The sequence below is a fragment of the Gymnoscopelus braueri genome (genome assembly GCF_963280865.1).
Source record: "Gymnoscopelus braueri genome assembly, chromosome: 4".
In the NCBI taxonomy this organism is placed as follows: Eukaryota; Metazoa; Chordata; class Actinopteri; order Myctophiformes; family Myctophidae; genus Gymnoscopelus; species Gymnoscopelus braueri.
Genome location: NC_137605.1, coordinates 9,936,587 through 9,964,403, shown reverse-complemented (window position 1 = coordinate 9,964,403; position 27,817 = coordinate 9,936,587). Strand labels below are relative to the sequence as shown.

The window sequence follows — 27,817 nt, the reverse complement described above, 5'->3', positions numbered from 1 at the left end:
GTGCCAAGGACCCCCATCTGAAAATGTTTTGTGCCGGGGACCCCCTGACCCCCGTTTTTCGGAAAAAAATATTTTCACTATTTTTCAAAAATAGCAGATCTACAAGCTCATAGCGCGACGAGCTTGTAGATCTGCTATTTTTGAATAGCAAAGAAATCAAAAAATGACACAGATGCGTTCCAGGTCTTAAAAGGGTTAAACAATTCAAAATTATTCAAACACATTCAAGATTTTTCAAAAATGTTCATAAATAGCAGATGTACAAGGCTTGTAGATCTGCTATTTTTTGAATAGCCAAGCTAAAATCTAAAATGACAGCATGATGCTTTCAAGGGGTTTCAATGGGTTAACTGTGTGAGTGTACAAATAGAACCAAATGGACACGTTAAGAGTCCATTTGGTTCCATTTGTACACTGTCAAGAGTTACAGATCTGTAAAGGTTCATTTGGTTCCCAACTGTCAATCATTTAGCTGGGGATCCCCTGGAACCCCCTGAAGGACCCCTGGAGGTCCCTGGACCCCACTTCATCTTCATAACTAGAACCTGACCGATATATCCATTTGGCCGATATATATAGGTAATTATTTGACTTGTTTGATGACATCTGTATCAGCCATTAATGCAGGTGTCGTAAATTTTAACCACTTTCAGTTTGAACCTGGCGTCGCTATTTTGTTTTGTTAGTTTTCAATAGTAAAAGAAGGGGGAAAAAAAGCATCTGATCTCTGGTTGAGCAGATCTATGTGAGAGATGTAGATCTGCTGTTTTTGAAATTCAGTTTGTGTGTTTCCTATTCAATCGTTTGCTTGTTCATTATATAATTTAAGGTAAATATTCTTTTCCTATATTAAAGTTGAACATATACTTAATTAAAATGTTATCTATCAAGGAAGTTATATTAAAAAAATATTTAAACCGGCCTCCGCAGCAATTTCTGGCCTGACAGATTTCCTATAGATTTTTATTTATTTATTTTTATCGACCCGGACAGTCCCACAACATGTACTCCATATTATAGCTATGATGTCCAAATAGAGAATCTATCCCCACCTGAAGAATGCTTATTGTTCTTTCATCCATGTTGAGACTGAGAGTGAATACAATGCACAGACAACCAAGCAGCAGAGAGCATGTGGCGCTGAACGCCATGAAAAAAAGCCAGTTGGTGGACAGATCCTGCCGCTGTGTGTGTATGTGTGTGTATGTACCTGATGTCAATGATTCAATCTTGCACATTCGTGACACTGTCTTGAGTGGAAGGACCACTTCATCTAAAATTATATTCGGTAACACTTGGTATGCATCCTATGTCTATAATGCATTATATAAGCATACTTATATTGCAATGTAATCTGCTTATAACACTATAACTGAGTAAAGAAATAGATATCCTTCAATTTATGCAAGAACACTGCACAAGGTTTCCACCCACACCTTCAGGAATGCAATTACTTTACTTAGAGCACCCAATGACCACTTATAGTGACTTATACTTCACACGTAATTATACAATGTTTTATAATGTGTTGATTATGATTATTGTTATAATGCACTGAGTATATGAGTTTGTATAACTATTATACAGCGTTATAATCAGATTATAATGCATTATAAGTATGCTTATAATGCATTAAAGACAAGGGATGCACAGCGGCTTTGCACTGATAAAGGCAGTAACACGTACTGCAGTTTGCAGTCCATTGCACAGCTATTTGATGACAATTAATCGTCAAGTAAAATGTCCTAATCGTGAGGAGAATCAAGGAGGTTTTATTTGTCTACAACTTATACAAGCACAAGCCACGAAATGTTGTTGGGACTTGCTCGCCAAAGACTGTGCAACATCCTAGACATAATAATATGTCAACAAAGAGGAGAGCAGGGAGACCAAATACAACCACCCCAATTGTACATGTTATATTGTATCTACCACCATATATACAGACTGGACAAAATAACAGTCGACTTTCCTCTATAGACTTTTGGATAGTGCCATTTCTCTTGCTTCTAAAGCAGTAGTTATCAAACTTTTTCCATGCCAAGGACCCCCAAATTGATATAGATTTGGCCCCGGACCCCCCATCTGATTTGTTCAAATTCAAAATTATTCAAACACATTCAAGATTTTTCTAAAATGAACAAAAATAGCAGATGTACAAGCTTGTAGATCTGCTATTTTTTAACAGCCACGCTAAAATCTAAAATGACACAGATGTTTTAATGAGTTAACTCTGAGAGTGTAAAAATGTAACCAAATGCAGGTTAAATGTTAAGCTCACTCCAACAGGCTGCACACGTAGCGTAGCTATCCACCCAGCACTCAAACAATCTATCCAGTAATAACAGTGTCTGGGAGGAGGGGGTAATAATTATGACAATATAATTGTAACAGTCCATCCATATACATGTATTATTCACAATAATGGAAAGGGGCCAGGAAGAAATGTTACAGCTCTTTTTTTTTTATCATTCTCTCCCACAAATGTAGTCTTAAAGTGGTCTGTCGCAGAGTTACAGTGACATTCTTTTAACTATCAACTATAACACCCTACTTTTTCAGGCACTTGTCCTGGCACAAAAGTCGGGTAAATATTTGCTCATATGGATGAGATGGAATGCATTATCACTTGCACACTGGCATAAGTGTGAGAGAGACATTTTAAAACATGTTGTTAAATGTATTCAGTTAATTTAAGTCCCCTCACATCTGAATGCAAATGGCCTCCTTATAATCCTTCCTCCTATTCACACAGCCTGTATGCCATTTAGTTTTGTGCACACCTTGGGGCATGTAGCCTCAATCACACAGTTCTGGGCTATGGGGGAACAAAGGGTTGCCGACCACCTGCCGTAGAATGTTTGTTCAGTAAAGCCACGTTTTCACTATGTTATAATACCGGTTGACACATTAACATAACATGCCTGCACGAGCAGTGGGACAGTCGTTCACATAAAATGATTATACCGGTACGTAATGAATGGTTGGAGGGGTCTATAAGCCTGTGAGATTAGGCATTTGGGGGTACCAACGTATGTATATTTGGGACAAACAATCTCCCCGTGTGGGCTGTCACAGTCTCTCTCTCTCTCTCGCGGCGTTTACCATTCATTAGGCAGTAGCAGGCTCCACCTTCAGTCCAACTTCGATCCTATAATGTTGCTATAAGCATGCAAGACGACATTTGGGGATTCATTACGTATTTGGGACGAACAGAAACGATATTAACCTGCAGGCAGGAGGACCGTCTAATTTAGCTCTACGGAATTATACACTACTTTAACTCTATTTCCATGCAACAAAAATATGTTGTTTCACCTTTGTCTTAGTTCCTCATCAACTTTGCTCTGAAGAAGTTTGTTCACTGAACAAACAACAAGACAAACCCATGGTCTCTCACCCAGTAAACAGTTCTGTCTTTCTCCACCAGAACGCATACAAGAGCAATAAGTCTCAAATACACCAACATTGTTTTTATGAAGCATCTGGTTGATAGAACAACAGCTTGTTCGTGACGCACTGTCATGCTGAGTCATGACTGCCATGTTGTTGTATAGTGAGTGATGCTCTGCGTTCACACTTAGGTGCCACTATAACAAAGCAGACAATTCTTCACTAGAAAGCATGCAGCACCAGATATTCCATTCAATGATTCAAAGGGGGTGTAAGTGATATTGTTTTGTTAAAACAAGTGATAAATAGCTCTATATGAATTTATGAGTTCACTCTATTTTGTCCACCTCTTTAGTAAATCGGGGGAAATAAAACATTTTCAGGGATACAATACCAACCAGGGGAGAAAACTCCTACAGGTTACAATATAAACAAGTGAAATTGGAAGTATAATTTACAAACAAATAAGTAGACCAAATTGGAGCTGGAAAACTATCAAATTAAAGCCAAGAAATGGGTGCTCTCTCCTGATTGGATGAAATTGGTGAGCCACCTGGAAAATGTATTTTACGTTTACTAAAGAGCTGGAGAGGCATGGGGGAGACCCCTGTTACATAACAAAATAACATTATAGCAATGATTATCAAAATATAGAGCTTTAACTTTTTAACAAAAATAACCAAAACATTTTATTTTAACCAAAAAGTATCACTTACAGCACCTTTCAAATGTCAAATCATCTCAGAACAGACTCACACTAGCAGTACAAAAACCAGACCAGCTTCACTCATACAACTAGAAAGTTCATTCCAAAGACGAGACAACATCTGAACTGAACTGTGGACTAGAGCTGCAACTATCTATTATGTTCTTAAAGGGACTACACCATGAATTAAAAAAGAAAATTTGGTTGGAACTGAAAAACGGGAGGGATTGTAATTTGTACACCATCAGTTTGGCCTGTTTTGAGACCAATTTACAGAAAACCCCAGATTTGCTGTGAAAGCCTGAGTGTTCTCAAACTGGGGTATTTTGGGAGATAGAAGAGAGGTAGGGGAGACCAAAAACACACAAAAAAAGAAGAAAAAGTTAAAATTCATGGTGTAGTCCCTTTAACTAATTATCCTATAGATCCATTATCCTATAGATCCCAAACAGTTGGTCGAGAGCCATCTGTGGGTCACGGACCCATTCTTATGGGTTGCGAGTATAGTATCCCTTTATTTCTACATTTTACATGTTTTTTATTATTATGTATTTCAAAAGATTTAAAACACAATTCCATACAAATTAAAAAATAATAATTTCATGAAGTAGAAACAGACAATGTCCTTAAATTAGAGGGGGAAACTTATAGAAATTCTGAAAATAGCAGATCTACACGCTTACAACACGTCGCAACGCCTTGTAAGCTTGTACTGGGAGCTGACCAGTACAACCAACCAGTCTTAGGCTGTTGGTGGTCACTGGGAGCTGACCAGTACCAGCAGTATTTTACTGTTGTACTGGGAGCTGACCAGTACAACAACAGTGTTCTACTATTGGTCACTGGGAGTGGGAGCTGACCGGTACAACCACAGTCTTCTACAGAGATTATTATAATATCATGGGGTTATGAAGACAGAGAAATTATGTCAAATTTTCCTGATCAGAGTCCCATTGACTTCCATTAGAAAGTTAAAGAAATGAGTGGAGGTACTTCTGTGGCCTACTGATAGTCTGGCCCTGATTGGTCCAGCAGTTTGAGAGATTAGCTCCAGACTCACACACAGACCCCCCCCCCCCCTCTAATAGACAACTCGCCTCCTGCAAAGCTATACCGTAAAAAAAAACGTCTAAATTAACTACCTCAACCGTGTGTCTGTACACAATCAATATTCAAACTACAGACCAGAGCAGAAACCTCTGACAGACACATTACACCAATAAACCATCTCCATTGTATTGTGTGCCACATTTATCAGCAGCATAATAATACAAATCCTGCAATTTCTGCAAGAGTTTGCAATTTGCCAAATACATTTCCCTGCAAAATCTACAGAAAATGATCAAATTGGAAGAATGCGGTCACACACAACACTATTCTTGTGTATGTATGTGTGTGTGTGTGCGTGCGTGCGTGCACTTGCGTGCTTGCTTCCTAGACAGAAGAGCGGAAGGTGGAGATATACAGGCATTACGAGTTGAAAGAAAGAGAGAGGCTGCAAACTATTTTCTTATGTGAAGCAATGAACAAATCTATACTGGATATTATTCATGAACTCTTTCTGCATTGCTCTGGCCTCGTATATTATCAAAGCAGACTGTGTCAGCTGCTGCCAAAACACAAACAGTGTCTTCTACTGTAAATGCTGTTTCAAGAACAGTCATCCAGCAATAACTCAGTGTCAATTTGTAAACTGTCTCATACCCAACTTATTTCTGAATAAATGGTGAAATCAGAAACACGCTGCGTGTGTTTACCTTGTCTGAATTATGTCCCCCTTCTGTCTTAACAGCTGTGCTGAGGATGCGTTCTGAAGCTTAACCCACAGTCTGACTAAAGTAAACCATCAGTTACAAACAAATTCCAACAAACAAGTCCACTGGCGGCAGATGTGACTAGTGGATTATATCACTCAGACACACAGTATTTAGTAAATATGATTTGTATAAATACAAAAGATGTCCATTTATAATATCTCCCAAAGTGGCTGGTAATGTTGACATACTCACCAACCACAATCACAACGTACCAACAACACTGCCACCCTGCTAGTTACTAGGTAACCCTAACCCTATTACAATAAAACCTTAACTAGTACTATGTGACCCTAACCCTATTACAATAAAACCTTAACTAGTACCATGTGACCCTAACACTATTACAATAAAACCTTAACTAGTAGTATGTGACCCTAACCCTATTACAATAAAACCTAAACTAGTACCATGTAACCCTAACACTATTACAATAAAACCTAAACTAGTGCCATGTGACCCTAACTCTATTACAATAAAACCTTAACTATGCATGCGACAACAATGGAAACAAGTCCCCAGGACTTGTTTGTGTTATCCTTCTTAGCCTTAATGTCTTACTGTACCACGTGCTGTTTACATTTCTGACTAATAAAGTATGCAATCATTAAAACATGAAAAAACAGTACCATGTAAACCTTAACACTAGTACCACATGGGAAGACTACAAAGAAATTAATAAATTCAAATTGTATATAATATGTAATGTAAACGGTCGGTTCTCTTATAAGCCCTCCTTGGGTTTCTTATCTCACCGGCACAACAACTATCTGTCATATTTCCTAGGAGAGAAGTAGTATAATACTATGCATATTATGTTGTAAAAGAAATAATTATGACTGTAATGACATATTGTAACTTGCCAAGTACAATTCCAGCTGAGAGATTGTGTGAGAGAGAAAGTGAGTGCACGTGTGTGTGTGTGTGTGTGTGTGTGTGTGTGTGTGTGTGTGTGTGTCAACATCATAATAAGTATGATCTTGTTGTAATGATGTAATCCTCTCCCACAGTGGGTCAAAGTGATAAACATCACCTCACCCCGCCCCCCCCTTCTCAGTCAATGTCATAACATCCATGGCATCATGCTCTAAATTAGCCTGGGATCAAGAGTAAACCATAGATGTATTTTATAGAGTCTGACTAATACTTTCAGATGTGTAAATAATATCAAAATCGACCAAATACATACTTTGATCCAAGACCAGCTCTAAATAGTGTTGTTTGTGATTGGCATTTACTTGTCTACATGATCTCCTCTGCATCATGCTACAATTTAATGACAACGTTATTAAGATGTATTGATTGATTTATTGACCTGGTAATAAATATCAAAATAATTGCGGGAGAAAACATGGGGGCTTTTATTTTTTTGCACTATTATTATTATTTCGCTCTCGTCTCGAGGAGAATGTAGAGGTTCCCAGTGGCCATACGTTCCTATTAAAAGTCACAATATCACAATATAATTATCCAAGCATTTAAATGTCTGCATGTTTATGTTTAAGCGTTATAGCTCCCTTTAGCTCCGTTAGCTAAAAGCAGCCAGGCTAACATACATAACATCTCAACGTACTACGGTCGCGGTGGCGCGCTGTGGGCTTGTAGCTCGGCTATTTGCTTTTAGCATGTTAGCATGTTAGCATGCTACCATTTTTAGCATGCTAATATGCTAATATTTTTAGCTTGTAGGTCGGCTATTTTTCCGTTTAGCATGTTAGAATGCTAAACATTTTAGCATGTTAGCATGCTAACATTTTTAGCATTTTAGCATGTTAGTCTAGCATCATGGGGAGAGGGATCGGGGACTCACATTTCTTGATCCACTTCATCCAGTGGCGGACGATGAGGCCGTGGTGCTTCTTGTTCTCGATGCACCAGGTGGACAGGCCCTGGATGGACTCCATGGTGTTGGAGACCCCTTGCATGCGGCGGTCCAGCGACGCTTCCAGCTCGCTCCGGGCCGCCGCCGCTGCACCGGTGGGGGCGAGCATAGAGGCCGCCGCCGCCGCTGCTGCTGCTCCAGAACCGGCCGCCATCTTTCCGACTGTTAAGCCTGGGCTGGCTGGCTGTGGGTGGCTTCGCTTGTTGCTGGCTGGCTTCGTTCTCTTGGGTGTCTGTCCACGAGAAAGTCCCGCGATAATGTCCGGGACGGAGCGCGAGAGTGGAAGAGTAGACGACCCCCGCCCTCGTGTTTACAAGTGGGGTTTCCAGGGGGTCCCCAGCAAACTTAGTTCAAATATAGCCTTAAAAACCGTTTAACCGCTCTATTTTTATACTTGGCCTATTCAAAAATAGCCGATACAAGCTCAAAACACGTATCTGTTTAAAAAAAAAGAAATGTATACTTTTTCAACACAAATCATCTCATAATGTGGGTCCCTGGCACAAAATATTTGTGTGGAATGGATCCTCATCCTTCAATCCTTGACATGAAAAAGTTTGAGAACCACTGCTCTGGGTTTGGTTTACATCAGTGGTTCTCAAAAAAGTGGTGTTTGGGGACCCCTATGGGACCCTTTACCAGTCTGTAGGCCTAATTCATACAAATGGAAACAAACAGTCCCTCTCAGAAGTTTGAGAACCACTGGTTGGTTTACATGGAGCACAGTCAGCCCCAGGGCCCTCATGCGGACACGCCCCCATGGACCCCAAGCCCATGCTTGATCATGAAACAGTGTATGAATGAGGAAAAAAATTTTATAGGCCTGTTTATGTACAACCAAAATCATAAATGTAAGTCTATGTCTATGGTACAAAACAGCATAATCTATTAAAGCCCATTTCCGGCAATGTGATAATAAAAATGAAGTTATTAGAAACTAACGATGAGTCGTAATCTTGAGATACCGACTCATCATTTTGAGAGAAAGTTTCTCATTAGTGTGTAATACGTAGTCATCATTTAGGCCACTTTCACATTTTTTGCATTTATTTACTCATAAATGAACAATACGACGATCAATATTGAGACAATTTGGTTATATATTCACTTCATGAGGGAAGACGGTTGGACAATGCTGATGTGGTGGAAAGTAACTAAATACAGTCACTCAACAAGTTTTGACGCTTATATTTGAGGTAATTTCTTAGAGTATTGCCAGGCAAATATGTTTTACTCAACAATTACTTGACATTTAGTTACTAGCTGATTTTTTGATAGTATAGTAAATAAATACACAACCTACATTAAGTGATAAAATATGAGCAGCACATAAAGTAATTGAAATTAGCCCCATATTTACCAGCTACACCATTAAAGTGACACATTAATGCATTACTTATCTAAACTAGAATCAAGTGAATATGATTGTAAAAAGTGCCAGTCTGAACAATGACTACTTTTGGTACTGTAAGTAGGCCTACCATTGTGATGCCAATACCTTTGTACTGTCTTTTACTTGTGACAGAGCATTTCTACAGTTGTGGTGTGCATTACAAATATTTAAATAGCTTCTGGGTAGTTAAGATCTCCAAAAAGCTGTTGGAATTGTGGAGATTGTTTGAATTGACCAATAATAACATCTTAAACTGGTAGGGCAAACAAGTTAAAAGAAATTAAGATATTACTATGTGTGACAAAATAAATAAAGAGAAAAAGCTTTGAAGCTATATAAAACACAGTACCATCATTAAAAAGCTCCAAACTGCAGGAAAGTCTCCTCCGCGTCATCAGCGCCCATACCCTAGGTGGGGTTGGCAAAAGGGCCTACTCTTGTGTGGATCTCCCCGTGTCTCCCAGGGTAGTTAATACCCTCACAAAAACATGTAGTAATTCTGGTCACTATACCGCCTCCCCCATGACAGCCGGGGTGCCTGATGGAGGGGAAAGGAACTGGTTGGAATAACGTGTTCCTTCCACGCGCTACGTCCTACAAGGGAAACTCCCCCGTCAGGTGGCAAGAAGGTCAGTTGGCTCTCATGCACTGAAGGAAACATGAGCTCGGCCCTGGCCTCCCCAGGCTGTGGGGGACTGGTGTAGCGCTGGTGTAGGGCTGGTGTAGCGCCCAGGATCAAATTGGCACCGGGTGAAAAAAGGAGTTTAAAAAAATCGCGGGATAAAAATGTATTTTTAAAAGAAAACTGCAGGAAAGTCAAGAGTAAACTTGGCCTACAGGTGGTGCTAAAAAGGAAAGGTTGTGGGCTTACTCGAACAGTTTTAAGAATGGCAATTGGTCCATTGAATTTTGAGACATTTTAGTCATTTTGAAAATACACTTATACCCTATATACAGTCGCTCTACAAGCTCACAACTCATTGTGATTCTTTGTGAGCTCACATCTGTTGGAATTGTATAGATTGCTTGGACTGACCAATAATAACATCCTTAACTAGTTACTAGAGCTGTTGAATAAATGTAGTGGAGTACAAAACTATTTGTTAGGATATCTTGCTTGGGACCACTCGGTTGAACTGACTGAAATTGCCATCATTCATTACATCATAACACACCCTGCCACGTAAAAACATCAAAAGGAGTTTTGTTTTCTTCTGCATGTGTTTATTGGAGACGCATCAACATACAGAGAATACATCAAAGGGACAAAATGCACCGTTTGCCTGACAGAAGACCTCTCATATATTGTAACTCAAGGTTCACTAGAACTCTCATTTTATGGTGTCAAATTATAACAAATCAAAACGTTTCGGTAAAATGCTAAACCCAAAACACTGTTCCACTTCTTTCCCCATTTGAAATCTGTTAATATAGGCCTATAAGTTACATTATGTTATAGCTGCAATCCGTAACTTTTTTTGTCCAACCCAGTATTCTAACCCGGGTTACCCCACCCACACGAGCACAGAAAATACTATTGCTGAGAGAAGCCTGTTTGGGCAGAGATGTATTGTATCGTGTATCATGCAATACCACTTGTCAACCAATAGTGTTCCTACCCAACCACAGGATTTACATGTCTCAAAAGAAGAGCAGGTAGACCAACTACAACCACTGCAGTTGCACCATACACAAACACCATAAACATTGTATTCACTTTTTAAAAAGTTGTGGATTGCAGCTTTAAACCTCAACATAACAAAAGAAGCACTACAGTGCTAATAATGTGTTGTTTTCCCACACAGAGCGGTGTGGTTCTCATCAACACTGTCATGACTCATGACGAAGCAATTTACAACAACCTGTCAGGCATAGTTATATTGGAAAAAATGTACGCAAAGCAGCTGAAAAATTAACTACCCTGCCTGCCTCTCTCGCTCTCTCTCACACACACAGTAATCATATATTCAGCAGAAGCATTTACACACACGCACACGTCTTCCTATGCATCGTCAGTTTGTGGGACTGCAGGCGGATGCTACAGACACACAAACGCATCCAGACGCTGTGGTGCTGTATTCTATATGCAGCTATGTATGCATCGTTGGCCGGTGCTTTGTTTGTGATTCGCCATATGGCTGTGTGTCCCGTCTGCAGACTAAATGCTGCAGCATACTCCAAAACCCAAGTCAAACGTTTTCCATATCTGGCAGATTAATGTGAAGAAAAATGCAGAGCAAATTGCAGAGCAAACGCAGTGCATTGTCCAAGTTTGTTTTGCCAGTTCTTATGCCTCAGAGATGTTCTAACTCAACATCACCGCAGAGGCTCTCAATGCAGACAGTTTTGAAGAAGGTTGTCAATCGTTTTTTATTTCAATGACCCCCGTAACTCTTGAGTGCACAAATGGAACCAAATGGACCCTTATGACTACAAACCCAACCTAAAAGGCAACTAACCACATGAACCCTAGCATCCCTATTCTGGGGGAAACATTTTGCACAAATAGCTCATCTACAAGGCCCTCAACACGTCGCGTGTGAGCTTATAGATCAGCTATTTCCGGCAAAGAGATTTGGTGAAGAGAGGAAAAAAGGAGGTGGCCTCCCCGTGGGGAGTATAACCCGTGGGGGGGAGGGGGTGGGGGGCAGTCAATGAAGCATATGCATTAAACTTGTTCATTCGGACGGAGGACCACAATGAAAACAAGCCATCAAGGCTTTTTGTGTTATCCTTTTAGCATTGGTTGCGTAATTGTTAATAAAGTGACCAATCAATCAAAAAGGTTGATGGAAGAGGAGAGATGTGGTAAAAATCATTGTATAAAGTGGACAGGGTCTAATGTTCAGAACTTAGCGGTGAGCCACAGCGACTACATAACAGTTTTGTCCACACAAAACTTTGTTCGTTTCGGCGAGACCTGCTGAAGCCGGAAAGAAAGTAAGGGTGCAACAGTTAATCGAACTAATCGATTCAATCGATTATTTAAAAAAAAAAAACTTTTATAAAATACTCGATTAATAATCAATCCCTATTTTGGGCATGTCAATTTTAGGAGACATCTCAAAAACTTTCAAAAATAGCAGATCTACAAGCTCTGCTATTTGAACCTTTTTTTTTGTATGATACCGTTGAGACGAAGTACAAAACAGGGCTTAAGTAGTTCATCGATTCGTTGATATATAAGATTATAATAAAAGAAACATGCTTATCGATTATTCAATTAATCGAAAAAAGTCATCGACAGAATAATCGCTTAGAAAATAATCGACAGTTGCAGCCCTAAAAAAAAAAGTTTGACTTCGTTTTGGACTAGGCTGCAGACTAATGCCTGATTAATACTTGGTTGCGTGCTGGTGTCTACAAGGCTTGTAGATCTGCTATTTTCCGTGCGCGACACCCAGACGCAACCAAGGATAACTCGGGCTTAACAGGACGAGGGTGGTGTTCAGTGGAAGGTGTTCAGTGTCCTCCGCCAGCGTGTGTTGTTACAGGGGAGTTTTGTTTTGAGCGTTGGGGGTGCGGTCGGAGGGGTGTGGTTTGACGGGGCGGGGAGTGGTCATCAGTCGTCGGTGCCCTCCAGGACGCTCTGGCTCAGAGCCAGGTCCCAGTAGTGTTCCGTTCCGTGTTTCTTAAAATGTTCTCTGGCCATGTTCTCTGTGGGGCACTGCTTGAACTTCATCTCTCCATTGAAGCTGCGCTCCTTGGCTGTTCCCTGGGAGGAGAACACAACACACACCGTTAGGAGGACATGTGTACATATGTGCACGCGTCGTTAGCCTGGAGCCAGCCCCTGAACTCTCTAGCCTCGCATTTGGCCACGCCCCCACCTCAGAAAACGGCTGTACTGAGAGGGTTTTCAGACTGAATAATGGAGTGAAACGAAATGAAAATGTAGGCTGAGTGTCAGGCTAACGTGTCGTTGCAACCAGGCAATTAATGCCCTACTTTGTCATACGTGAGCTTGTAGGTCTATTTTTGAAATTAAAAATAAAGTGAAAGTGTGTCTGTGGGTTTTATAAACATTTAACCAATGAACAGTTTTAACAACAGATTGTGACTAAATACAACTACAATGGATTCATTGGAACACAGGTGCTTTTTTCCATTTCCTGAAAAGCAACCATTTCGTCACACATACAAGGTTTCCACATGACAGCGACGACATAGTTAGTATGTACAGTACATACGTATGTATGTGTGGTGTCACGTGTGTGCGTTTGTACGTTGAACGACAACCCTCACCTCCCAGATCAACCAGCACCTGTTGTTTCTCTTGGTTTCATCGTAGGCGTCTGGATCTGAAACACACACACAACTTTATTTGTACAGGACTTCTTAACACCTTTACCGCCGGGCCCGTAGTTCTACGGGCCGTTAAATCCAACGGTTAAGCGCCGAGCCCGTAGTCCTACGGGCTGCGGTCTTTTCGCGCATGCGCGGTCCGGGTGCACTTTCGGAATTTTTTTTATCCACTTCCGTTTCCGGTTTGATGACAGGAAATAGAATTATTTGGGATCCGGTTTCGACGATCACGCCCGCTCCCATTCTACAGACGAAACTGAAACTCAATTCTCTTCCTGTAGTTTTTTCTCCTCGCATTTCACTGTTTAACGTAATCCGCTCTAACTCAAACATGGATGCCCCGTTTGACACGTGGTTTTCACTGGGAGATACAAGGAGATCTCGCGGATGTAAACAGACCGTTCACGGCTCAATCTTAAGGATTTTAACAAGATCTATGGCGACATGAAAAAAACAAAAAAACAACAAAAACACCTTGGCACTGGTGAGTACATTATGAGATTAACCTCTGGCGGTGGATGTGTTAAACATTTACAAAGTGCTTTCCAAAACTAAACAAAAAAACGAGAACATTCATCAATTATGGACAGCAATTAAAATACAAAAACATAATAAATGGATAAAAGAGACTTACCATCTCTTTTTGAGGTGTGTTCCGGCCATTTGATTCTACTTAACATCAACCTCTTAAACTTCTTCTGTGATTTGGGACCTTCAGACAAAACAAACCCACATTAAACTAATGGCTGCATTTATGTATGCATGTATTTATACGATTTACTAGTGTAATCTACCATCAGCAGATTACTTTGAACAACTTCAACGTGTTACTGTGTCACTCGATTATGTGCAGTGGTGGAAAAAGTACTCAAATTATTTACTTAAGTAATAGTACCAATACTGCAATATAAAAATACTCTGTTACAAGTAAAAGTCCAGAATAAAAAAAATACTTGAGTAAAAGTACAAAAGTATTGGCATCAAAATGTACTTAAAGTACCAAAAGTAAAAGTACTAAATATTTGAAAATAGCAGATCTACAAGCTCACAACGCGTCGCGATGCGACGCGTTGTGAGCTTGTAGATCGGCTATTTTCAAATAGCCTATGTATAAAATAGGGCTAAAGTGGTTAATGTATGTTTTATTATATCATAGTTTATATCTGAAAAGTAACTAAAGTTTTCAAGTAAATGTAGTGGAGTAAAAGTACAACATTTGCCTCTGAGATGTAGTGGAGTAGAAGTAAAAGACTTAAAGTATTGGAAATTGGAAATACTCAAGTAAAGTACAAATACCTCAAAATTGTACTTAAGTACAGTACTTAAGTAAATGTACTTAGTTACTTTCCACCACTGATTATGTGTATACGTTTCATGTATCAAGAGATTCATGTGTTAAATATTCAATGTGTACATACATACGTGGTTCCATGTCTTCACAGACTCACGTGTAAAGATTCAAGGTTCATAATAACTCACCTCCCTCCACCACCACGATGTTAACATCCTTGTGTAAGACCACGGTTCCCGTCAGGTACAACTGGTTGGCGTTGGCCTCCACCTTGAACTTCTTAGCAGGATTATGAAGGTTACGAATCCTGGAGACACACACACATACACAGACACACACACAGATGAGTGTGTGTTCACGCACATGAGCACATGAACGCACGCAGATGAGATGTCAGTGAACCGACCTGTAGACGGAGATGTAGACACCATGAGTCACGTCTTCCTTTAGCTTCTTCACCTTCTTCTCCTTACGCTGTTCCGAGGTCAGTTTACGAGCTGCGTTGGCGTCCTCGTGAGCCCTGGCAGGACCATGGATACAACAGCATTATGTAGGGTTATGGAAGTCAACAATTAAAGTAAAGAAAGGAGCACTTCACCCATGTTCTTATGCTCACTAATGCTCCTTATAAGATGGTTCCACTACTGTGTCTCAGAGGAGGGCTGTGGACAGTTCAGAAATCTGCCTACCAATGACTTCGGCAGGCAGGTTTGGTCATTTCAAACTAGATTTCAAACTTACGTTTTCGTTATTTATGCAAGGACAGTGGCTTGAATTTCAGTATGCTAACCTTTCAGGAAGAGAAAAAAAAGGTGTTCTATAGAGCAATGCTCTATAGAACACAGGCAAGTTTCTGAACACAGGCAAGTTTCTGAACACAGGCAAGTTTCTGAGCCCACGGAAATGGTACCATCTTATATGTAGATGAGGTTGAAAATGGGTGACGCGTTCCTTAGATAGGAAAACAGACAATATTTATGTAGCTGAAGCTATGAACAGACAATGACACCCATTGATACCTGGAACGCATCTGTGTCACTTTAGATGTCTTTGGCTATTCAAAAATAGCAGATATACAAGCTCATAGCGCGGCACCGAGTGCCGCGCTATGAACTTGTAGATCTGCTATTTTTGAAAAATCTTGAAAAATAAATTTGGGATTTTTTTTCAAAAAACTGTTAGGATTTAGAAAACATTTTGAAGAATCGCCTCAGGTCTTAAAGGGTTAAAACTATTTATACACTTAGTTGACCGTGGTCCCCCAGGGGCCTATGCTAGCTCCCCTCCCTTCCCCCCCGTGGACACCAAATCTCTTAGGCAACACATAACTGATCTACAAGCTCAGGTTGATACACGGTGTGAACTTGTAGATCAGCTACAGCCATTATCGCCAAAGGTCCCCCCCCCCCTCCCCCCAGAACAGTGGTGCATGTGGTTAACCCATTGAGACCTGAAGCCGTTTCTACATGTCTCCTAAATCTCAACAGTATTCTGAAAAACCTGTTTCTATATCAGTGGTGCTCAATCTTTTTCATGTCAAGGACCCCCAAAATTATATGTATTTGGCCGCGGACCCCCATCAAAATATGTTGTTCCAGGGACCCCCGGAAGCAAAGATTTGAGTTAAAAATGTTCGCTTTAAAAAATAAAATATTCAAATATTTGCACACATTTTCACGATTTTTCAAAAATAGCAGATCTACAAGCTCATAGTGCGGCACTCGGTGCCGCGCTATGAGCTTGTATATCTGCTATTTTTGAATAGCCAAAGTGTAAAATAATGCTTTTTAGCTCAAATCTAAAAATGACACAGTTCCAGGTCTTAATGGGTTAAGTTAGTTTAGGTAGTACTGACTTCTGTCTCTTGGCCATCTGCGCTCTGACGTGAGCCTCCACCTTGGTGGGGTCTTGCACCGCCTCCGTTCCCAGGACCCTCATCAGGTTGGAGATACGCACTGAAGACGCATGAGAAAAACATCGACATCATGTGATCGGGGTCAGTGTTGCCAGGTCTGCTTATTATAAGCGACTTTGGGCTTGTTTTTTTTTAAGTGTAGTTGCTTATGTGGGCTTGCTTTCTGATGTTTAATTAGTGGTTCTCAAACACTTTCATGTCAAGGACCCCCCCTCAAATTAATATACATTTGTCCACGGACCCCCCGTGTGTGCGCACCCACACGGTGTGTGTGTGTGATGCGTCTAGTGCAGTAGGCAGTGTTAGTAACAGTAGTATTGGTACTGTAGGCTTGTGCATGTTGCTTGCGCTTGCTATGCTCTGCTTTCAGCTACTGCCTTGCGGGGGGGTGAAAAGAGGATCCGAATGTGTAAATTTACTCCTGCCGGTACACAGCTTCTACCCCACCAAGACTCCTACAGTGCCTCCTAGTGACCACACACGGTAACTGGGTGCCTCGGGGGTCCCAGGCTAAACTGTAGGAGGGAATCTCGGAGCAGCAGTGGGCCCCATAACCAGGCCATCTACTGCATATTGCATTAAGGGTTACGCCTGTACAGTATGTATGTGCATACCTTTAGGTTATGCATGTATATGTACTGCATGTGTGCATCTTTGGATGATGTGTGCATACAGTATGTGCATGCGTAGTTGCGTACCTTTGGGCTCAGGAGGAGGCATCAGCCCCAGTCGGACCTTCTCCTGCAGTTCCTTCTGTGCTTCTCTCCTGGTTTGTCTCCTGAGTTTCTTCTGTTCTTTCTTGGTCAGGTAGACCCCCAGAGTGACACCCCCCTTTACGCCTGTGTCCACTGCACAACACACAACAATCCATCAGTCTATTGGATTTAAATACAGCATGAAATCAACAAGTTGTCTCGAGACACTTAACCTAGATGGCTCCAACGTTTACTTGACACTGGCTTATTTGAACTCAGTATGAGCTTATACTTCCAAGTACGAGTGCTTCATTTACTTCTGTAGACCAGTGGCTCTCAAACCTTTCAGGCTACGACCACCCACATAATCATATTTGAACTGGAGTTCGGCTATTTTCAATTTGGCCAATATTTGCCCATTTGTCATAGAAGAGTTTGTTGATTAATTTATAGGTATTAAAAATTTTAAAGAAAACTTAAGGTAGGGTAAGTGATTTTCTTTGGTTAAAATAAGTGTTAAATAGCTCTATATTCTGATAGTACTCATTGCTATAGAGTGTTTGTTCAGTATTAGGAGTCTCCTTGTCTCTCCACCTCTTTATAAAACAGAAAATGCATTTTCGTTTCAGTTTCATTTCCAATTTTATCCAACCAGGACAGAGAACTCAATCAGGATATAGATTAAACAAGTGAAATTGGAAGTGATGACACCAAGAAATGAGCAGACAAAATTGGAACTGGAACACTATACAAATTAAGCTTAAAAATGGGTACTTTCTCCTGATTGGCTGAGATTTTGATTTCGAAAAATGTATTTTCTGTTTATTAAAGAGCTGGAGAGACAGGGAGACATCGGTTACTGAAAAAAACACTCTATAGCAATGATTACTATCAGAATATAGTATTTTAACCTTTTAACAAAATACCTTTTGTTTTAACCAAAAAATATCACTTACCCTACCTTTAAATTGTCACTTTAGAAATGTGCAGATACCCTGTATACTCTTATACTGCATGTTGGTTTTGATTACTGTCGAGTTAGAAAACAATGTTGCACATAAAGCAAATAATCTGGGGACCCCCCAAAATCATACACACAGTCTGACAACCACTGCTGCAGACTTGCATATTTCAATGCTCTGTGTGTCTAGTATGACACCTACTGGTTGACAATGGTAATTTAGTTAATTAAAGTGGATGGCACACAAAACTGAATTAAAGTAGGCCATGCATATCTCACACACGAGAGCGAGAGCGAGAGAGAGCGTGCGTGCGTGCGTTACCAGGGCAGCTCATCTGAGCAGGGTGTTCCACCAGGTTTGTGACTCCATGCAGCTCCAGGACAGCAAATGAGGTCTCTGTGTTTCTGTTCAGGAGACATAACTAAATCAGTACACAACAGATACACACATTACAGAGTATTTTATGCTCCAACCGCACCATGGTGTTGCTTGCCAAACAGAGTTCAATAATAATAGTTACAAAATCATAAGAAAATAAATTATCAAAATATTCTTCGAGATTTTGCACTTTTTAAAAGGAAACATGGGTCAAAATACTGGTGAACTGGCAGAAAAAGACTCGCTCGCTGCATAAATATTAAGGAAAACTCCTTAGACATTTTTTTTATTTTAAATGCTCATAATGTGCTCTGTGCTCATAGTGAGGGGTGAATTAAAATAAGCAAATTTTTCGGTCCAGGGACCTTCGTCAGTGCTATATGAATTTTGCTATCAAAATATTGGTGGTCAGGACTCAAATCTTTTAAAGTCACAGTGAAATGACATTTTCGGACATTTTATTTAGAAGTTTAAGTCTGAAACGGCCTTGCAACCAATCAGAAGGTCCCATCCCTTCAGGCTAGGGCTTTCACGACTAGAGATTTTTACAGGTCGACTAATTTGACCCAGTGGTAGTCGACTAGTCGAAATTTCAATAAAAAAATAAAAATAAAATTACAATTCTTTTTTTAATTTTTTTTTAGGGTGGGCATTGTTTTAATGCCATCCTACTACTATATTACTATTATTATTATCCTCCTGCCCTTATTTTTATGGCGTTTTAAGGGAAGCGCTTCTGGCACAGCAGCGTCTCCAAGGATCCCCATTGCCCAATATTAGGCTTTTATTGGGCATACTTTTGACCCCCTTTTGATAAAAAAAATAAGTCAGGAGGATAATAATAATAGTAAGATGGGCCATTACTATGGCATTAAAACAAATAATAAAAAATAGTTTTTCAACTATTCGACTAGTACCAACAAGGTCGACTAGTGGTTATTGAAAGCCCTACTTCAGGCTATGGAATCTCACTCACTGCAGCTGAGGACTAGTGTTAGTAGCCTGCCGGCCAAGGGAGAGAGAGAGACGGCCAGTGGGAAGCAGCTTGTTACTACCTTGCTTATTTCTAACCACTGTCTGGACGTCATCTTGAATGAAAATATCAAAAATATATCTTGAGAGCTTATAGATTGGCCATGTGCAACTTGCTTCCATAGAAGACATGCTGGCTTCCTTGGAATCCAAATGACTGAAATCAGCCGCGGCGGCAGAGAACTTTAATCCATGGGATGGTCTTACATTTCTATATTAGAGGGCACGATGTACGAGTCCCACCACTCCATGTGGGGGACCTCCCCGTGTCCCAGCTCCTTCTTCGGGGCGATCAGAGCCAGTTTGGTGGAGGCCTGGATGCCCGTCTTCTTGGCAGCCTGAGCGATCTCTGTCTGGAGCTTCTCCAACTGGGCCTGAGAACACAAAGTTAGAGTTTAAGACATTTTAATTAGGGTTGTGGGAACCGGAGGAACCTGGATCCAACATGGAAGAACCAGGAATCGGTTCCATCACATTTGGAACCGTTTCCGGAACCGGTTTTTTAATCACACTGTCAAAGCTGGAATTTGAACTGTTATACAGTTACAATACTGGTGGTTCTCAAACTTTTTAATTTCAAGGAACATTTGGTTCCATTTGTACAGTCCCAGAGTTACAGGTTTGTAAGGGTCCATAAGTAACTCAGAGGGTCCCTAGACCTCACTCTGAGAACAACTACAATAATATGTATGCAACGCTATGCGTTGATTGAATTTGTGTTTATCAAAAATTATAATGAAGGCCAAAAAATCCTATAGGATCCCAACCAGAATTTGAATACTGGTCTTCAACCTCCCTCGATTTTCCCTCTTCCCTCGTTCTGTGTTCCCTTCATTGGCTTCCGGTTGTTGCCCGCACCCGTTACCAAACACTCTGGTTCAGAAAGCAGCGTCACAGACATGTATACGTATCTAACCTTGGTTCGGATCCTCTGTGCGATCTTCTCAAAGCGCCCCTGCTCGTGGAACTTGAAGGCCTTGCGCGGTCGCTGGGCGGGGGTGATGAACACCCGCCCGTCAAAGTACGACGTCGACTCCAGATCCTCTCCCGGCTTCTCCTTCAACTGCTGGCGGAACTGCTCTCTCTTCACCGCACGGATGTTAGCTACACACACAGATACATTTTTTTAATTTCATGTTTGGACAATAAAGCCTTGAACTTGAACGTACTGTACGTGGCGTGTACCTTTCAGCGTGGGCATGCGATGTGTGAGCTCCACTTCATTGCCGCTGGCGTCGACTGTCCGTCCCATATCATCCAGGATGAGAGGAGCTGGTTTATTTATCTCCTTTATCTCCACTTTACTACACACACACACACACACACACACACAGAACAGTTGTTGTTGTTTGTTCTATTTATATGTTGGCTACTCAAAAATAGCAGATCTACAAGCTCAGTTGAAATATTTGAAAAATATCGAAAATGTTTTTTTTCTGGCACAAAATATTTTCAGATTGGGGTGTGTGGCCAAATACATTTGCGGGTCCTTGACATGAAAAGGTTTCAAAAGCAATGCTCTATAGAACACATGCATGTTTAAGCTCTATATAAAATAGGCACGTTTAACCCAACCTGGAACTGTCTCATTTTTAGATTTGAGCTAAAAAGCATTATTTTACACTTTGGGCTATTCAAAAATAGTAGATATACAAGCTCATAGCGCGGCACCGAGTGCAGTGCTACGAGCTTGTAGATCTGCTATTTTTGAAAAATCGTGAAAATGTGTGCAAATCTTTGAATATATATATTTTTAAAGCGATAATTTTTAACTAAAATCTTTGCTTCTGGGGGGTCCCTGGAACAAAATATTTTGATGGGGGTCCGCGGCCAAATACATATAATTTTGGGGGTCCTTGACATGAAAAAGATTGAGCACCACTGATATAGAAACAAACGTTTTTCAGAAAACTGTTTAGATTTAGGAGACATGTAGAATCGGCTTCAGGTCTCAATGGGTTTAAACTAGTTGTAGGGGTATACTTACGGCGGGGCGATGCCCATGGCGTGGAGGTTGGCGAGGGCCACCAGGTTGTGCGGCCCCGTGTTCCCCAGGGCTCCCAGGATGCCGGGCTTCATGGCCAACTGGGACTGGATGCGCGCCTGCAGCTCCGCCGCCTTGCGGGCCTTCTCGATGGCGTCGTTCATGAAAGTGGCCGCCTGGGACGGAGGGATGGACGGAGCGCCGCCCCCGGGCGGGGGGAGGAGCCTGGACACGGGCGCCTCCATCATGGGATGCGGGGTGGGCAGGGCCAGCCGCTGGGGGGGAGAGCCAATGAGATCGTTAGAATCATAATAACCTTTGTTGATGAAGCACCTTTGATTACGTTTCAACTCCCATGTAGACCTGATGAGACGAGAGGAGTCGAGGTGAGAGAGAGAAAGGAGAGACAAGGAGGACAGAATAGAGACAAGGAGGATAGGGGAGACACAAGGAGAGAGGAATTCCTATACTCAAGTTTCTACCCCCGCTGGACTTCACATATTGTCAATGTCCAAACGTAAATCACTGCTGTGTGTTTATTAGCAGAGTTAACACCTAGTGGTATTTTAGGCCACGTATTACAAGATCTTAATGTGAGTTATGGGAAGTCCACAAGATGGTCACACCTATTTAGGCAGGGAGCAGACATTAGAGTATTAGAATTTGGCCAGAAGGAGGAGAGGCAAGGAAGAGAGAGAGAGAGCACCTAGTTTCACAAATCACAGATTGGGACTTTAAACCGCAGATTGAGGCCTTTGCTTTTATCAAATATCACCATCATTAGTTTTTTTTTGGAAGATACTGCTGAACATGCACTGAACATGCATTCTATAGCTAGTTTGACCGACTCAAACACTCTTTAATCTAATCTATTGCTAGTTTGAACACTTCAATTACCCTTTCATCTTAAAATAACTAAACTAATGACAGAAAATAGCCCATCTACAAGCTCACAACAACGCCTCTGCGTTGTGAGCTTGTAGATGGGCTATTTTCGGTGCACGAAATGACTCCTTGGAAGACTTCTGTGAAACCCAAATGACTAAAATCAGTCGTAGCGACTTAACACTTGAATCCGTCCATGAACAGTGCATACCGGAGGAGCAGGAGACTGGAAGCTGAGCTGTTTCTTCCTCTCTTCGATCTGTTTGGTTGCAGCTTCCATCATCTGTTTGATCTGAACACACGGGAGGACATCAGAGATGTTATGATGGACGTCTTAAAGTTCAGCACCAGACATTCACACCAAACCAAGATCCTCAGCCCTCATTTAACTCAGAATATAAAGACATGCACCCCAATGGGCCCAGACAGCAGCACCAAGTTTAACAGTGATTTCTTCCATATTATTTGTTCAACAATAAAACACAGGTAAATAGACAGAACAGACAGGCTACACAAAGCTATACATCTATCATAGTTACATCAGTAGAAGCTAGGCCTGTCACAATTACTACATGATCGTATAATCACAATTATTCGCGATAATCGCAACTATTTTGCATAATCGTTTCCATGTTGAAAGATTTGCATACATTTTCAAATATAAAAAAGCAGAAATAGCTTATCTACAAGCTTACATGTAGATCAGCTATTTCCTATAGTATTTCCTATAGTATTTATTTTTATTTTGAAAGTATAAAATTATCAAAATTGTCAGTAATTTCTTTGTATATTTAAGTTATTTGTCATATATGCCCTGTGATTTTTTTTTATTACAAAGCCTATGAGGCAAACACAATTATAATTTTTATGTTCCAATGTTCCATGCCAAAAACACAATTAAAATAGTTAAACTCAATTATTTGCGAGACAATTAATCGTCAACTTAAATGTTGTAAACATGACAGCCCTAATAGAGCCCACGAATAAATATAAAGACCATGGATTCACTCGGGTGGCTCGGGGGTAATTACGTTCAGGTGTGCGTTTACCTGCATCTTGGTGAGCATTCCGGGGCTCTCCGCGGGGGGTCCGGGGATGACCTCCGGCTCCTCCACCTCCTCGAAACGAGGCACTCGTTTCCTCTTGGTCACCGGCGGGTCACTGGCCTCAGCAGGGACCTCCTTCACTGAGCCCAGGTCGGCATCATCTCCAAAAACATCCTCAACAAACACAAGAAAGACTCCTCACACTTACATTCTGTACTATTGGTTGATCTATGTGCATACTGTTATACATGGTGATTGTTGTGCACCAAGTCTCATCCAATCTGTTACCATGGTAATTGGTGTTTACATTCAGGTCCTCATCCACTTGGGTTACCGTGGCGATTGGTGTTTACCTTCAAGTCTCTCTTGCGGTTCTTGTCGCCGGCTCCTCGGTTGCCGCGGGCACCACGGCTCTCCTCCAGGGCCTCGAACAGTCGCTCAACAAATCCTCCTGCTGATTCATCGAGAAACGGACGGAGCTGGTCTGGAAGTGTGGGGGGGGGGGCAGAGGAAGAAGATAAACAACAGAGTCCAGTGACAGACTTGTCCAGTCCTGATCCATGGAGTGTGAATGGATCCAGGTTTTCATTCCAGCCAAACATCAGCCGATCTCACTATGTAGTTCTTCCTCTTTGGTTGGATTAGAGCAGTCGGGGTTTGGTTGCAGTGAAAACATGAATCCACTCCACGGATCAGGAGGACTGGACTGCTGGTTGTTCTGAATATATTGCATTATACTTCATGACCAATGATCTGTTCATGGTTTAGGGTCAAATGAACCAGAACCTTAGCTGTCTCTCCCTCTCTCTCAACTGTACCATTGTCTCGCTTACGTCCTTTCTCTACTGACTGTCTCATAAAAGGTTCAAGGTTCCTTTATTTGGTCTCCTCTCTGGGGTGAAATGTGTCTTGGAGACAAGGACCAGCTGCACACAATACAATTACAATAAAAAAACTAAAAGACACACGGTGACACGTGTACATAACCTGACATCATTCACAGTCATGTGGGCCTACCCTACAGCATAATATTTTTTATTTATTTAAAAGACCCCCAGTTTGATATACATAGACCACGGACCTCCCATTCTACCCCAAATCTCTTTGCCGAAAATAGCAGATCTACAAGCTCACAAAGCGTCCCACTGCGTGGGACAATGTTGCACATTAAGCAAATTATCTGGGGACCCCCCAAAATAATTTGGGCACAGGTTGAGAACCACTGACCTAGTGAACGAGATGAAGCAGAGACACTGACCTGTGGTTTTCCTCTTGTCCAGACCTTTGCCAACACAGTGTAAAGCTGCAGTGACAACGGTGGGTTCTGAGAAGCCCAGAACCTTCTTCACCGTGCGCTCCACCCACGGCCTCAACTCCTCCACCTCTCGCTTCCCTAGGGACATCCTTCTGATCCTGAACGAAAACATAACGGTTTATAATCTGATCCTGAATGAAAAGAAAGCGTTGCTGTCGTCGGGCATAAACCTCCCGTCTCCATATTCAAACTTGTTGTGCTTTTTGGTAAATTAACCCATTAAGACCGGGAACGCATCTGTGTCATTTTTAGATTTCTTTAGGCTATTCAAAAATAGCAGATATACAAGCTCATAGCGCGGCACCGAGTACCGCGCTACGAGCTTGTAGATCTGCTATTTTTGTATAATCGTGAACATTTTTGCAAATCTTTGAATATATATATTTTTTTTAAGGTGTTTTAATTTTAATCGGCCTGAGGTCTTAATGGGTTAACACCCTACTTGATCATAAAGTAGCAGCAACAAGCTCGAACCGCAGCGTGAATCATCTAAAGGACTCACACACATCCAGACAGTAAACTAAACCACAAATCAAATCGGTAAGCAGTTAATCCAACTAAACGATTAGGGAAAGTGATCAATGTTAATAAATCGGCTATATTGTATGAGTAAGTATAAAATAGGGCTTAAGTGGTTAATTCGTTTTATCTGGTTTGCATTAATTTGTTGATATAAAAAATTAAAACAATGCAGCTCTTAATTATTTAATTAAACGTAAAAGATAATCACTATAACAATGGCTAGAATAAGTGTGATCACAAAAGTTTGTTTGGACTTTAGATCTGAAACACAATGGTGCACTAAGGAGATATCTAGAACAGGGGTCTTCAACGTTTTCAGGTCAAGGACCCCCTAGCTGAGAGAGAGATGAAGCAGGGACCCCCTCTATAAAGTCTACACCTATACCTCTTTAGCCAAAAATTGCCGATCTACAAGCTCACAACGCCTTCCAGCGCGAGGCGTTGTGAGCTTGCAGATCTGCTATTTTTGGCTAAAGTTCTCCTCAAAAAAGGGGATGCTAGGGTTCAAGTGGTTAAGGTAAAAAAAAAATCCTATCACACAAAGATTTGGCGGACCCCCTGTAGTAACTCTGAGGACCCCCTAGGGGTCCCGGACCCCCTGTTGAAGACCCCTGATCTAGAATATCTAGAAGCCATTCTAAAAAGTATAGGCTAAATGGCTTTGACATGTGCAACTTTTTCTCACACTATGTGAAATGTGAGATTATTGTTTATTAAATTGTTTGTTTAATAAATGGATCCCCATTAGCTGACGCCGGAGCGACAGTTAATATTCCTGGGGTCCACATGACTAAAAACAAATTCTAGATTATTCACATATTCTCATCAATTCTGCAAACATCACAACATTCAACAATCAGTGACACTGAGCTGTCCAGAGGTCTCCCACTGTATCCATTACCTGCACCAATGACAACGCACCTGTCAAATGTGTGTGCCCCGTTATTGTCCATGTCATTGCATACAGAGAATATTGAATCTCGTGGAAAAGTTAGAGATATTTTGACTAAATACTAACTAGGTGATCAAAAGCTAATTGAACGTTTTCAAATAATGACCAGAGTTGACCCCGTGTCGCAGCAACGGGTTATTTTAGCCTACACCAGTGGTTCTCAAAGTGGGGTCGAGGCGGGACCCTCATGGCGGATACAGGATAGGTGGGCACTAGGGCTATTTTGTCCAAAATGTTACTAATATTTGAGAAATGGTCAACTTTACATCGAGGTACCCAGATGTCCTTAGTGCCCACCTATGGCCCACCCTCATAGCTCCTTGAAGTGGTTAATAATGGACCGTTACAGGTTTGCAACTCCAAAATGGAACCAAATGGAACCGTAAGGGTCCATTTGGTTCCATTTTGTACACTCTCAGAGTTAATGGGGGTCCTTAAAATGTTCATACAGAAAAAGATGGAGCGTGTTCTATGGCTGTGTTTACATGCAGTGTATGGAATAACACAGACATTCCAGGACTATGTCAACCACAAAAGAGAGTCAGGTTCACTACTGAGCCTACTGAGGTGACAACAACAATAACAACAACGACGACGACAAACAACCAACAGTAAACAGACCCCAACGACACGGCAACGACAGTCAAAACACCCACACAGGCATCCAGCGTTCTGTTTGTTGTTTGGTCCAAAAGCTAGCCCGTTAGCCGAACTAATCTCCACTAGCATGCTAACGCGTTAGCAGGGCGATGCTAAGCTAACAACGGCAGATGCTTCCACTCACCCAGCAGACGGTGTGTTCGGTTGTCTTGACGTTCAGCTGTTTGTACGCATCGAGCTGAATGTCGTTGGTTTGAAGAGTTTTTTAAATGTTTCCAAAGTGAAGAAGTTTTGATGACAAACTTTTCGTGTCTTCGGCGTTACCACGACGTTTCACACACCAGCTACCCGGAAGCGGAAATGAACAATGAACAGAAGACTTCTTTTTGACACACTGCAGCGTGTGCGTGTGTTTTGCTCATTACTGCCACCTGTAGGTGGATATTAACTGCAGAATGACACCATAGTCTGTCTGCAGTTCCTAAAACTTTTAAATGTCAAGGTCTCCCCTTAACTCTGACAGTAATACAAATGGAACCAAATGGACCATTTGTATAGTTGTATATACTTGTATATTTGTATATTATGGGGCGGCCATAGCTGAGTGGTTAGTGAGCCCGCCTAGGGAGCCAGAGGCCCTGGTTGCCCCAGGTACGATTCCAGGCCACGCCAGCATATGTGTCGATGAAATGAAATTTGTCCCTGAGCAAGACTCTTAAAGGGATATTTCACTTTCAAATAAAATAA

At 41.4% G+C, this 27,817-nt stretch overlaps 2 protein-coding genes across 6 annotated transcripts in view; both read right to left on the bottom strand.

Moving 5' to 3' along the window:
* The window catches only part of rprd2b (regulation of nuclear pre-mRNA domain containing 2b), a 37,963-nt gene extending 29,958 nt beyond the window's left edge, over positions 1-8,005 (bottom strand). For all 5 annotated transcript variants that reach the window (XM_080427565.1, XM_080427566.1, XM_080427567.1 and 2 more), the window contains exon 1: positions 7,724-8,005. In XM_080427565.1, coding sequence (XP_080283691.1) covers positions 7,724-7,949 — 226 coding nt within the window. In that variant the 5' untranslated portion in view covers positions 7,950-8,005. The remainder of the gene's footprint in view (positions 1-7,723) is intronic.
* Positions 8,006-10,390: 2,385 nt separating this feature from the next.
* prpf3 (PRP3 pre-mRNA processing factor 3 homolog (yeast)) lies at positions 10,391-27,411 on the bottom strand. Its single transcript, XM_080427570.1, has 17 exons — positions 27,255-27,411; positions 24,940-25,094; positions 24,035-24,165; positions 23,685-23,855; positions 22,847-22,927; positions 21,754-22,025; positions 20,952-21,070; positions 20,683-20,870; positions 19,974-20,140; positions 18,678-18,760; positions 17,398-17,547; positions 16,640-16,739; positions 15,191-15,304; positions 14,973-15,091; positions 14,128-14,205; positions 13,434-13,489; positions 10,391-12,903 (listed from the first exon to the last, which is right to left on the bottom strand). The coding sequence occupies exons 2-17, from the start codon at positions 25,082-25,084 to the stop codon at positions 12,751-12,753; spliced, it is 2,127 nt and encodes a 708-aa protein (XP_080283696.1). The 5' UTR covers positions 25,085-25,094; positions 27,255-27,411; the 3' UTR covers positions 10,391-12,750.
* Between the last annotated feature and the right edge of the window lie 406 nt (positions 27,412-27,817).

What these genes read in the sequence shown, in the direction of transcription:
- prpf3 (XM_080427570.1), bottom strand. Translation starts at nt 25,084, where the DNA reads ATGTCCCTAGGGAAGCGAGAGGTGGAGGAGTTGAGGCCGTGGGTGGAG. An exon ending in TCGCATGCCCACGCTGAAAG is followed by an intron (nt 20,871 to 20,951) that starts GTACACGCCACG and finishes CTGTGTGTGTAG; the next exon opens with CTAACATCCGTGCGGTGAAG. An exon ending in GTGCCCTCTAATATAGAAAT is followed by an intron (nt 18,761 to 19,973) that starts GTAAGACCATCC and finishes TCTCCTGAACAG; the next exon opens with AAACACAGAGACCTCATTTG.